Source organism: Sapajus apella, unplaced genomic scaffold (genome assembly GCF_009761245.1).
Source record: "Sapajus apella isolate SASKATOON/1434 unplaced genomic scaffold, GSC_monkey_1.0 scaffold64, whole genome shotgun sequence".
In the NCBI taxonomy this organism is placed as follows: domain Eukaryota; kingdom Metazoa; phylum Chordata; class Mammalia; order Primates; family Cebidae; genus Sapajus; species Sapajus apella.
In genome coordinates, this window is record NW_022437004.1 from 6,513,045 (window position 1) to 6,526,054 (window position 13,010).

Genomic DNA, 13,010 nt, shown 5'->3' on the forward strand with positions numbered 1-13,010 from the left:
CTTCCCTTTTAAACATAAGTTCTAATTTCAGATCATCTCTTTGTGAATGGATGTGACTGTACACTTTCAGAAAAGCCAGATCACCTCTTGAATCCTTAGAAATTTCTTCTTCCAGACACCCTAAATCATCTCTCTCAAAGTTCCACAGATCTCTAGGGTGGGGGCAAAATGCCACCGGTCTCTCTGCTAAAACATAGCAAGAGTGACCTTTACTCTAGTTTCTATTAAGTTTCTCATCACCATCTGAAACCACCTCTGCTTGGACTTCATTGTCCATGTCACTATCAGCATTTTGGTCAGAATCATTCGACAAGTCTCTAGGAAGTTCCAAACTTTCTCACATCTTCCTGTCTTCTGATTCTTCCAAACTGTTCTAACCTCTGCCTATTACCCAGTTCCAAAGTTGCTTCTACATTTTCAGGTTATCTTTATAGTAGTACCCCACTACCCTGATACCAGTTTTCTTTATTAGTCCATTTTCACACTGCTATAAACAACTATGAGCCAATTAAACCTCTTTTCTTTATAAATTACACAGTCCTACGGCTGCCATGAGTGCCTGAGGCTTTTCCAGGTACAGGTGCAAGCTGTTACTGGATCTATCCTTCTGGTGTCTGAAGAATGGCGACAGTTTCAGGGTAATTTATAAAGAAAAGAGGTTTAATTGACTCACAGTTCCACATGGCTGGGGAGGCCACAGGAAACTTAGAATTATGGCAGAAGGGGAAGTAAGACATGTCTTACCTGGTGGTTGTAGAGAAAGAGATCAAGAGGGGAAGTGTCACACTTTTAAACCATCAGATCTTATGAGAACTCACTATCATGAGAACAGCATGGGGGAAACCATCCCCATGATCCAATCACCTCCCACCAGGTTGCTTCTTCAACACGTGGGGATTACAATTCAAGATGAAACCTGCATAAGGATATGGAACCAAACCATATCATAGCTCTAAAAGATAAGGGCTATTTTTTGGAACAGAACCATAATACCATTATCACACCTAAAAATTGACAGTAACTCCTTAATATCATCAAATATCCAGTCATTGTTCAGATTTCCGCAATTGTCTCAAAAATGTCTTTATAGTTTATTTGGTCACATCAATACCCAAATAGAGACCATTGCATTTGGTTAAGTTCTTAAGTAAATTGAAGATTATAGATTCCTTTTATCCCTTTTTCCTCTAATATTTTATTTGTTAAGAAAGCAGATATTTGTAGCTATAAACAGAATTTACTTTTTTTTAAAAGAAAAAGTAAATAGAAATAGAAAGTATTAGATTGTTGTTGAATCCAGTTCCATTCTATTTTTTGTTTATTTTACTTTTTCCAATTCTGGGGCTATGTAGATGATTTCACATCAAGAGAACCATGCAAAGTGGAAGATTTCTGCTGACTCTCAAAAGACTTCTGTTCAGCAACTAAATGAACAATTAGAGAAGGCAAAATTGGAATTAGAAGAAGCTCAGGATACTGTAAGCAATTTGCATCAGCAAGTCCAAGATAGGAATGAAGTAATTGAAGCTGCAAATGAAGCATTACTTATTAAAGTAAGTAAGCATATAAAAGTAATAAAGCATACCTATGAAAAAGTACTTACCTGTCCTTGTAGTTTATAGAGGACCTTATGGCCAAATGTTGGCCTGTTTGAATAAAAAGCATTTTATTTAGAAGATGCTGAATTTAGGAAATTATTTATGTGATGTACATCTTATTACCATAGAAGATATAATTTATACATGTTCAAATATAAACTCATCTAATCATAATGTTTACAGTAGAGGGTTTTATACTTGATGTACCTTAAAAAAAAAAAAGTAGAAGCATTTTTCAAAATCAGTAAAGTTTTTTTTTTTAATCATAGAGTTGGCTGGGTACAGTGGCTCACTCCTGTAATCACAGCACTTTGGGAGGCCGCAGCAAGCGGATCACTTGAGGTTAGAAGTTTGAGACCAGCCTGGCCAATGTGGTAAAACTCTGTCTCTACTCAGAATACAAAAATTAGTGGGATGTGGTGGCCAGTGCCTGTAATCCCAGCTACTCAGGAAGCTGAGGCAGGAGAATTGCTTGAGCCCAGGAGGTGGAGGTTGCAGTGAGCCAAGATCATGCCATTGCACTCCAGCCTGGGTGACAGAGTGCAACTCCATCTCAAAAAAAGAAAAAATCATAAAGTAGAAAATCCAAGATTATATTCAGAGTTTTTTTCTAGATTTAAATATAGACATCATTTAAAAAAACTATCCCAGTTCTTTGGCCAAGGCAGGAGAATGATTGAGCCCAGGAGTTGAAGTCCAGCCTAGACAACATAGCAAGATCCTGTCTCTGCAAATTTTTTTTTTTAAAAATAGCTTTTGCTTCTTAATCATCTTCATTAATCATGGCAGTTTCTTCTGGAATTTAAAATTAATATCAGCATTGATGCATAGATATTAAAAAATTTACGTTGGTTCAAACCTTCCAATATATAGGGTAAAATTCTTAGTGAAGGTCTTAAAAAAGAACATACTGATAGTTATGAAGCAATAAATGATTTTATAGCAAAATGAAAGTTACCGAAAAGGAAAAAACCTTAGCCAAATAATACCTTAGAAGTATTTCTAGTTACTAAGCTGAATACTTAATTCCATTTATAACAGAGTTGATATTCACAGTACTAGAGGAAAGCTAAACAGACATAATCTAAAATATTAAAACAAGATTTAGGTTGAACACTCTATTAATGCTTTTGTTAATATTCCTAATGTTCTGTAATACACACTTACACAGAATTATTAGCTTCATTATGAAAAATTGACCCTAAAAAATTTCTGTGTTGTTTTGCTTGTCACAGTATTATCCCTACAGCTCACTACTAAGTATTACCAATGAGATAAATACAATTAGATTGCATGTATCAGTTATTCAGATGATTTTAAGTTCAACTATTTAGGAAGTTACCAAAATATTGGCTATGTAGCAACATTTATTTTTTTTTTCAGACGAAGTCTTGCTCCTTTGCCCAGGGTGGAGTGCAGTGGCACGATCACAGCTCACTTCAGCCTTGACCTACTGGCCTCAAGCAGTTTTCCCACCTCAGCTCCTGAGTAGCTTAGACTACAGGAATATGCCACCATGCCCAGCTAATGTTTAGCTTTTTTTTTGTAGAGTGAGAGTCTCCTTATGTTGCCCAGGCTTTTCTCAAACTCGTGAGCTTAAGCGATAATCCCAGATTGGCCTCCCAAAGTTCTAGGGTTACAGGCATGAGCTGCCACGCCTGACCGACAATTCTTAAATGAACCATAGATATAGAGCTCTTAGACTAGATACTGTGATTAGTCAGTACACCAGTCAGAAAAAGAGAATTCCCATGTTGGCTGGCGGTAGCTCTCAAAGTCAACCTCAGCTTGCTCTAAAGTCTAGACTGAAGAGAAGTTGAGAATAAAACTAAGAAATAAAGAAGAAAGTCTAATAGAATGGCAGAAGCAGGCATAACTGTAACTAAAAATAATAGAAAGCTGTTCCATTGACAACATAAGTAAATGACAGGGAAGAAAATCAGAAATAAGGGAGAAGAAAAGAAAGATCAGTGTTTAAGGCAACTGGTTTTTCCAGCTCACTTTCTCTAGTATCCTAACTAGTACCCTAATATTTGAGGGCAATTAGAACAAGGAAAAGATGATTTTTTGAGAGCCATGAAGGCATCATTATATTATGGCTCACTACGATTATGTTCACAACAGTGACCTTCTTTGAGTCTTAAGAAAAAGTTGAACTAATTTAATGTATTCAGTGCACTGTATTTAATTGTAAAAGTTATGTGTTAAACTGTAAGTTAAATGAAATCCTGCTTATCTGAGATACCACATATCTCAATTATGTCTAGGTAATGCAGAAGAGGAAAAAGAAAAAATCTCCAGCTGTGTACAGTCCTATTCTGTGCCAGCTCTACAACTGTTTTGTTAATTATGATTATAAGAATGTGAATGTTAGGTTTACAACAAAAAATTGGCACTCTAGCCACTTAAAAATCATATAAATCAATTTTAGATAAAGTAGTAGGAAAGAACAGAAATATGCATGTTAAACTTTTATTTTGTAATGCAGTCTGTGATTATGACAGTTTTAGTTATGAACACAGTATTTTTAGAAAGCTAATTTAAGAATAGAAACTATCAGATTAAAACTGACAGGATTTAGAAAAATATATCTATGGATACCTTTAAGAAAAGGAGAATGTATTTGAAGAGGAGACTACTATATTTATTTTATTAATCTTTTGAAATTAAAATATCATCTCTTTTTTTAGGCTTTTTTGTTTTTTAGTGATGTAGTCCCATTTCTAGGATCCCAAAGTTCAGTGAGAAGACCCAAATGAAAGAAATGAAAAAAATAGAAATGAAAAGTTTATTTAACAAGGATTGATTTATTAAAAATTATTAATCACCTTAAGTTTTTGAAAGATTTCTAGTGTCATAAAGCTTTCTTGTAATGAGAACACAAAAAGCAGAATAGCTTATATCCATTTATTCCCTATTAGAAATTCTGAAAGGAGTGTTTTTGTGTCGTAAATTAAAAGATAGTGTACCTCTACACCTTTGCAGATAAATTTTTAGGTGTAAGATTTCAATCTTGAATAGAAATTGATACTGTCATTAACAAAAAAAAGTTATATAAGGATAATCTGGTTTTAATGGAATTTCTTAGAATAAGCGTTTTTCAAATGAACATATGTAATTTCCCCAAAGTGAACCTATCTTAAATAAGTAAAGAGTTTAAACAGAGCTTGGAAAACTCTCAAGAATTATAAACAGCTATACTGGGACAAAGGTTGCCTTTTTAAAAGTCTATGATTTGCTAAGTAGTTCATTCGTATAACAAAAATGTATTGAGCACCTACTATGTACCAATTTTTCTACAGGAATCAGAATTAACCAGATTACAAGCCAAAATTTCTGGACATGAAAAGGCAGAAAACATCAAGTTTCTACCAGCCCCATTTACATCTCCAACAGAAATTATGCCTGATGTTCAAGACCCAAAATTTGCTAAACATTTTCACACATCTTTTTCCAAGTGTACAAAACTACGTCGCTCTATTAGTGCCAGTGATCTTACTTTCAAAACTCATGGTGATGAAGATCTTTCTGAAGAATTACTACAGGACTTAAAGAAAATGCAATTCGAACAGCCTGCAACATTAGAAGAAAGCCATAAGAATCTGACTTACACCCAGCCAGACTCATTTAAACCTCTCACGTATAACCTAGAAGATGATAGTTCTGAGAGTAATGACTTTAGCACACTTAGTGGGATGCTAAGATACATAAACAAAGAAGTAAGACTATTAAAAAAGTCTTCTATGCAAACAGGTTTAACTCAGGTACGTATTTCAGACATTGTAAGTTGTAATGATTTGTTTCCGGAGAATATCATTTTATTACTTGGAAAAAAATTCATATATTTAAATGAAAAACTAATTGAAAAAGGAAGATTTTACATTTTATACATTAAGTAAAGTTAATACCAAAAGAAATTTTCTCTAGGTCATAGTGTGAGATAATAGGGGAAAAGAGAGAGGCAGAGGGAGACCGTAAAGGATGTAGAATGAAAAATAGGAAGATAGACATGAAAGTACTTAAAAATAAAAAACGAAAAAAAGAAAAATGACAAGAAGAAATATGCAATAAGAGGAATACAGAGAAAGTAGGTTCTGAGGTGAATGTTCTCATAACTTCATCATAATTTACTGTTCACTAGGGCTCTTATGTCAGCATAAGTTATTACTGGCTATTACTGATCTTTGGAAAGTTGATTTACTGACTAGGCATTATTAAGCATGAATAAGGCCAACTGCCTTCATCCTTTTCATTTTTCACCATAAGATATTTATGTTAATCTTTCCTTTATTCCTTTTCTCTAAAAGAAAGATATGTCCCTCTTCTTTTTTAGAGAGAACCTCTTAAACATGTACCTTCAAGCCTTTAATACTCTTGCCTGTTTTGCTTTTCTACTTCCTGATTTAATCCGTATCTTCAGGCTTCTTTATTTCCCTCTTCCTTCCATTTCCAGACATCTTAAATTCATACCCATTCTAAACTGGGCACAGTGGCACATGCCTGCAATCCCAGCTACTCAGGAAGCTGAGACAGGAGGATTATTTGAGCCCAGGAGTTTGAGACCAGTATGAACAACATGGCGAGACCCCATCTCAAAAAAATTTCTTTTTTAATTAATTCTATTTGTCCATTGTTGCTACCTCCTTACTACCCTTCCCACTCTGTAACTTAATGTATTTGTCTCTTGAATATTACATTTATTGTTTTCTTGAAAGTTACAAAAAACTTATATAAACAAATTTAGTGTCATCTTTTTCTTCAGCTTTTGTAGATTTAACTGTCGATTCCCCCTTGATATTTTCTCTTGTCTTGACTTTTATAATTTAACATTTTTCTGGTCCTCCTTTTATTTTGAAAGAACTACTTTGTCACTTTTCTGCTCCTCGTATTCCTTATGTTCCATACTATAGGATTTAATCTGTAGTTTGCATATATATATAAGGAATCTCCTTTAGATAATGTCAGCTTTTTTTTTCTTTCTTTCTTTCTTTCTTTTTCTTTTCTTTTCTTTCTTTCTCTTTCTTTCTTTCTTTTTTTCTTTCTTCTTTCTTTCTTTCATTTTTGATAATGCCAGCTTTTTAAAGTGCCTAACATCATTTTCAAACACATCAAGATACCTTTGGTGGCCTGAATGAACAATTACAAAAAATTTTCAGAGTAGATCAAAACAAAGAAAACTTGTTGAATGAGTTTTTCTTCATAACACTTGTTTTTGCCTGGCATTCAAGTATATGTCTATCTGCTTGTTTATTGACTGTTTCTCCACTAAAGTATAAGTTCTCTGTGGGCAGATTATTGGTCATTTTGCTTATTTCTATATTTCCAGTGCCTGGTATATAATAGATGCTGAATAAATATAAATGAATCAAATGGCTAATAAATTCTATACAGTAAATGCAACTGTAGTTTTAAATGCTAGCTTTTATCAGTCTGTGCTGGCCAAAATTTTAGTTTTAGCATATTATTTTTAGTACCCAAGAAGTTAAAGATTCAGTAAAGGTAACTGAGAAGTAATCAGTGAAATAGAGGAGAAATGAGAAGAGTGTAATATTTTACAAAGTATTTCAAGGAGGGTGAGATCAATTGTATCCAATGTTGCTAAATAAAGTTGATTGATAATCGGCTATCATATTTGGTAACGTTGAGGTCTTTGTGACCTTCATAAGACTGGCTTTAGGTAACAGAACAAAAGCCTGATGTAGAGTGGATTTAGCATAGAATGGAAAAAGAGGAAATAGAAACACCAAGAATGGACAACTCTTTGGATAAAGACTAAAGCAGAGAAATGAGGAAGATGTGATGTCAAGGGAGAGTTTTTCATTTGCTTTTTAACGTAAGGGAGAAAACAGCTGTTGGATATTGATGGGAATGATCAAGTAGACAGGGAAACAGCAATTCAAGACAGGGAGTAGAAGGAGTAAAATCCTTAAAGTAGGCTTAAGGAGATGGGATACAGGACAGCAGTAGAGGAGTTGGTCTTGGATAAAAGAAGGGGCAGTTCATTCACTGTAGTGGGAAGGAAGGCAGAATATGGGAGCACAGAAACACATGGAAGGAAAGTTTAGTAGTGAGAGACAACTTTCTTTATTGATTGCTTTTAGTTTCTTAGTGAAATAAGAAGCAGGGTTATTAGCTAAGGCACGATAATATTGGAAATTTAAGAACAGGGAAGGTATATGAAATGGTTACTTTGGAGAATAGGAAAGCATAAATAGACTAGCAAAGTGTAGTAGAATTGCCAGCCAGCCAGATAGTTCCGTCATATAGAACAGCTGTACAACATATAGGACATCTGGCATCATTTGTCCCTGCCTGTTGTATGTCAGCAGTCAGCATGTCCCTTTCTCCCCTATCACAGTGACAACCAAAAAGTACCCTCACAAATTTTAGAATGTTCTGTGGAGGATGGTACTGCACCCTTTAAGAACCTCTGCTCTACTCCAGTGACTCTTGCAGTCATAGATGTGCAAGCCCCCCCCCCCCGCCTTTTTTTTTTTTTTTTTATAAAAATAGCTCCTAATCTATGCAGAATAAATCTTATAAGTACAGTGAAAGACTGTGGCCATAATAATACATAGCCTTTACTGTATGTCAAGCAAATGCTTTACATAAATTAACTCATTTAATCCTATAACAACCCTCTGATAGATGCTATTATCTGAATAGTACCAAATAATGGTACCTAATAGTTCTATTGTAGTGGTACTGTTATCCTTATTATAGTAGATGAGGCAACTGAGTCCCTGCCCTTAACCACTATATATAATATTTACATAATTGTGTTTGTATTTTCTTCAATACTGTCTAATTACATAGTTTGGTCTTGCAGTTGCTTAGTAGGCTAAGGATTAAGAGTAGGAGTTAAAAGTTACTACATAACTAATAGAATTATTTCTTATTCTGTAGGTTTTTACAATATATATTTGAATTTTTCAAGTCATCTTATTTATTCAATTATCATTGAAGATCAATGCCAAGTTAAAATATTCAATTACTAGCCAGGCAAGGTGCCTCACTCCTTTAATCCCAACACTTTGGGAGGCCAAACAGGAGGATTACTTGAGACTAGGATTTCAAGGCCAGCCTGGGCAACATAGCAAGACCCTGTCTCTACAGAAAAATAAAATTAAAAATTAGCTAGGCATGGTGGTACACATCTGTAGTCCTAGCTACTTGGAGGCTGAGGTAGGAGGATTGCTTGAGCCCAGTTCGGGGCTGCAGTGACCTATTATAATCCACTGTAGCCTTGGCAGCAGAGCAAGAACCCATCTCTAAGCAAAACAAACAAAAATGCTGTAGGCTATTGTTAAACTTAAAAGACTGGATTCTTACAATCCTGTCGAAGTTATACTCTGTACACACATAGTTTTCTTGGTTGTCAGTGATACTCTGCTGAGTTTTAAATGCATTGACCACAATCAATACTCACAACTTTAAGCTCACAGGGAACTCTTACAGCTCATGGGCCTCAGTTGTATTACCTGTGGTGGTGACCACCTCATAGTCATTTACATTTTGTTGCATTAGTAAATGTATGCTACTCTGTGAAATTTAATGAAAAAGATATTTATTTTTTTGAGATAAAGTCTCGCTCTGTCACCGATGCTGGAGTGCAGTGGTACAATCTCAGCTCACTACAACCTTCTCTTCCCAGGTTCAAGCAATTCTTGTACCTTGGCCACCCAAGTAGCTGGGATTACAGGCATGTGTCACCACACCTAACTAATTTTTGTATTTTTTAGTACAGACGGGGTTTCACCATGTTGGCCAGCCTGGTCTCAAACTCCTGGCCCCAAGTGATCTACCCACTTCCGGAAGTGCTGAGATTACAGGCGTGAGCCACCACACCCAGCCTGAAAGAGATATTTTAAATTGGAATGTAGAGCCTTCCTTTGTAGCATAGTTCAGTTCCTCAGCTTATTTTTCACTCACCGCTTCAGTATGACATTGCATTGGTCTGCAATTTAAAAGCAGGATTTTTAACGTCTTTTAAGCCAAAGAAATTATTATTTAAATAAAAAATGTTACAAAGAAATCCAGGCCAGGCATGGTGGCTCATGCCTGTAATCCCAGTACTTTGGGAAGCCGAGGTGGGTAGATCATGAGGTCAGGAGTTCGAGACCAGCATGGCCAATATGGTGAAACCCCGTCTCTACTAAAAATACAAAAATTAGCTGTGCATGGTAGCGTGCACCTGAAGTCCCAGCTATTCGGGAGGCTGAGTCAGAGGAATCGCTTGAACCTGGAAGGCGGAGGTTGCGGTGATCCAAGATCGTGCCACTGCACACCAGCCTGGGCGATAGAGCAAGACTCCATCTGAAAAAGAAAAAAGGAGAGAAATCCAGTATGTCAAAAACATACAGAGGTAGTTGTCTGACTGTGGGTAGAATATGTCTGACCTCTACCCAGTTACTTAAATCGTCTCATGGCTGCTCATGCAAAAGCTCCAGAGCAGCACTGGAGTAACCACTAAAGAAAATAAGCAGGAACATAGGGGACTAAGGGAAGGGGAATGTCATAGAGTTGTTTGCCCTAGCTATCATGCTGTTAATTTGTTCACTGCCACATTTGACTTTAGTAGAATTTTAATAACTGTCTTTATCTGCCATGTTCAAATTTAATCTGCACTGTTAAATAATCATTTTCTATGGTATGGTAAGTGACTAAAGTTTAAAAGTTTGATTTGAAAGTGTCATCAGATATTACATTTGTTTCTTTACATGTGGTGTAAGTTTCAAAACCAGCTAGCTGGGTGTGGATAGCATTTGACTCATCAGCTGATTTGTCTAAAAGATTCTTAAGCAATTTTTTAAAGCAGTGGTAGGGCCAGGGAGCACCATTGTTGGGCTGTGCAGAGGGTATCAGCTGGCCTAAATCCAGCTCTGTTCCATAAAGTGCAGTCTTAAAGTCCACTGGTACAATGAAAAGAATGTGGAAATTGATACATAAGAAGTGTTTAATAAGTGTTAGCTCCCTTTCTTGTGTTGCAGCCCAAATACTATTTTCCTAATGGTTAACTACATTGGCACTTTGTTGAGAGTAAAGCCTTCTTAACACAGCAGTGTTCTGCTTTTAGACTTAACTAAAGCTTCAGAACTCAAAAAATTATACATGTACACAATTTAGAACACAATATCAGGGAGTTCAGAGACTTCATATTAACTCTTACTCTAATCCTGTTTTGGATTAGAGCAATGGAAGTGCTGTGAATACTGATTAATGAGCTAATTCATGGTTTATTAGGAATTTATAAGAAGTTATTACTTTTATCCCTCTTATTTGTATTTTTCAAGATATGGTACATATATCATGCAGTAAGAGCAAAAATAATTTAGGAAATTAGCTATAGGGAAAACACAGATGGAAAAAAACAATATTAAACAGGAGTACAGGTAATACCTAGAGACATGATATTTTCAAATTCACACCCCCAGTAAAGTTGAAGGTATGACAAGAAAATTTGGCCCATATTTTTTTAAATCCCTGGGCTTTTCCCCTCCATTTTTCTTCTTTATGTTGAGAACTGCTTTTATATGTAAACAGTTATCTTTTGTCTTGTTCCTTTTTTGGTATTTTTTGCTTCTTTTCATTGACTTTTTTCACATAGCTATTCATCCTTGTTTATTGTGCTCTCAATCAAACCATAATGTGACACTGATGTCTAAATATGTTATTTTTATGTTCCTTTTTTTGAGTTTTAAAATTTGTTTAACCTCACATTCACACCCAACTCACCAAGCCAGAATTTTTTTTTTTTTTTTTTTTTTTTTTTGAGACGGAGTTTCATTCTTGACGGAGTTTCATTCTTGTCACCCAGGCTGGAGTGCAGTAGCGCATTCTCGGCTCACTGCAACCTCCCCCTCCCAGATTCAAGTGATTCTCCTGACTCAGCCTCCCGAGTAGCTGGAATTACAGGCGCTCACCACCATGCCCAGCTAATTTTTTTATTTTTTAGTAGAGACGGGGTTTCACCATGTTGGTCAGACTGGTCTCGAACTCCTGACCTCAGGTGATCCACTTACCTCAGCCTCCCAAAGTGCTGGGATTACAGACGTGAGCCACTGCACCCGGCCTGCTTTTTATATTCATTTGGTTCATTATTGACTTTTTGTGATTCATATTTTTCAGTAGACTAAATATTTCTCCCTCTTGCTTTAAGTGCTCCTGTTGTTATAGTAGACTTTTAATGCTAAATCAGTTTAGGAATATTTCAAATATTAATCTGTTATTTACCTTATTCCAGGGAGAAAATGTGTGATTAAAAGAAGATACTGATGTGATGAAAAAAATGGAATTTTTGGTACTGTGCTGTGTTTACTTATTATATGTAGCTCTTGCTTCATAGAAGCTGTTATTTTGCTTTTGAATAAATTTTATATTTCAGTATTTTAAAAGAAAGGCCTTCTGAAACTTAATTATATTTTTAGAGAAAATTGATTATTATTTTTTGGCTTAAACTTGCTGCTTTCCTTTGCTTTTTATATAAAAATCATTGTTAAAATGTGTAAGTACATAGAGGAATGTGAATTCTTTTTTTTTTTTTTTTTTTTTTTTTTGGAAATGTCTCACATATTTATTACTAAACCCAGTCAACCAATACATTCATAACAGCTTCAGAGAGAAAAAATATAATCCCAATAAAACATGTCCAACTCTCCAAATAGTGGTGACATTTTCAGCTTGATATGATAACATGATTGTGACCTTCAGACGGCATAAATATGCGTGCCATCTCATGTGGAATTCCCTATAGAACCAACTTGGTTCTTTTCCATTGTCTCCTTTTGGAGTTGTACCTGGTTTTATTACCAGTTTTCATCCTAATCCACTGGGGAATGGGACGATTTTGCTTTTTGGCTGGGAATTGCATAATCCTGAAAGTCTTTTGAGATGACATGGCGAGAAGTGGAGTCAAGCATACACCACGATGGCGGAGAAAGGAAGAGAGGCGAGGAATGTCTGTTCTTAATCAGACTATTATTTGCTATTTTTTCTAGTAATTTTTAAAAATCTTAATTTTTAAAATTAATATGAATTTGTAAGTAATTCTGCCACAGGTTTATAGTTATACTAATAATGGCTGACTTTCATTGAGTAAGTTTCATTGAGTGATAAACAGCAAGCTTATCAGTGACTATTCTAGGCACTTGTATTAGTCTGTTCTCATGCTGCCAATAAAGACATACCCCAGACTGGGTAATTTGTAAAGGAAAAGAGGGGTTTTGTTTTTTGTTTTTGTTTTTTTTCTGACAGAGTTTCACTTTTGTCACCCAGGCTGGAGTGCAATGGCATGATCTTGGCTCACTGCAACCTCCACCTCCCAGGTTCAAGCAATTCTCCTGCCTCAACCTCCTGAGTAGTTGGGATTACAGGTACCTACCACCACACCCAGCTAATATTTTGGGGGTTTTT

The 13,010-nt window shown here is 35.5% G+C and overlaps 1 protein-coding gene across 10 annotated transcripts in view; it reads left to right on the forward strand.

Moving 5' to 3' along the window:
- Positions 1–12,788, forward strand: part of CCDC18 (coiled-coil domain containing 18) — a 101,816-nt gene extending 89,028 nt beyond the window's left edge. For 9 of the 10 annotated variants that reach the window (XM_032247975.1, XM_032247978.1, XM_032247976.1 and 6 more), the window contains 3 exons: positions 1,353–1,553; positions 4,901–5,362; positions 11,842–12,788. In XM_032247975.1, coding sequence (XP_032103866.1) covers positions 1,353–1,553; positions 4,901–5,362; positions 11,842–11,856 — 678 coding nt within the window. In that variant the 3' untranslated portion in view covers positions 11,857–12,788. The remainder of the gene's footprint in view (positions 1–1,352; positions 1,554–4,900; positions 5,363–11,841) is intronic. The other variant, XM_032247982.1, reaches the window with a different exon arrangement.
- Positions 12,789–13,010: the final 222 nt, after the last annotated feature.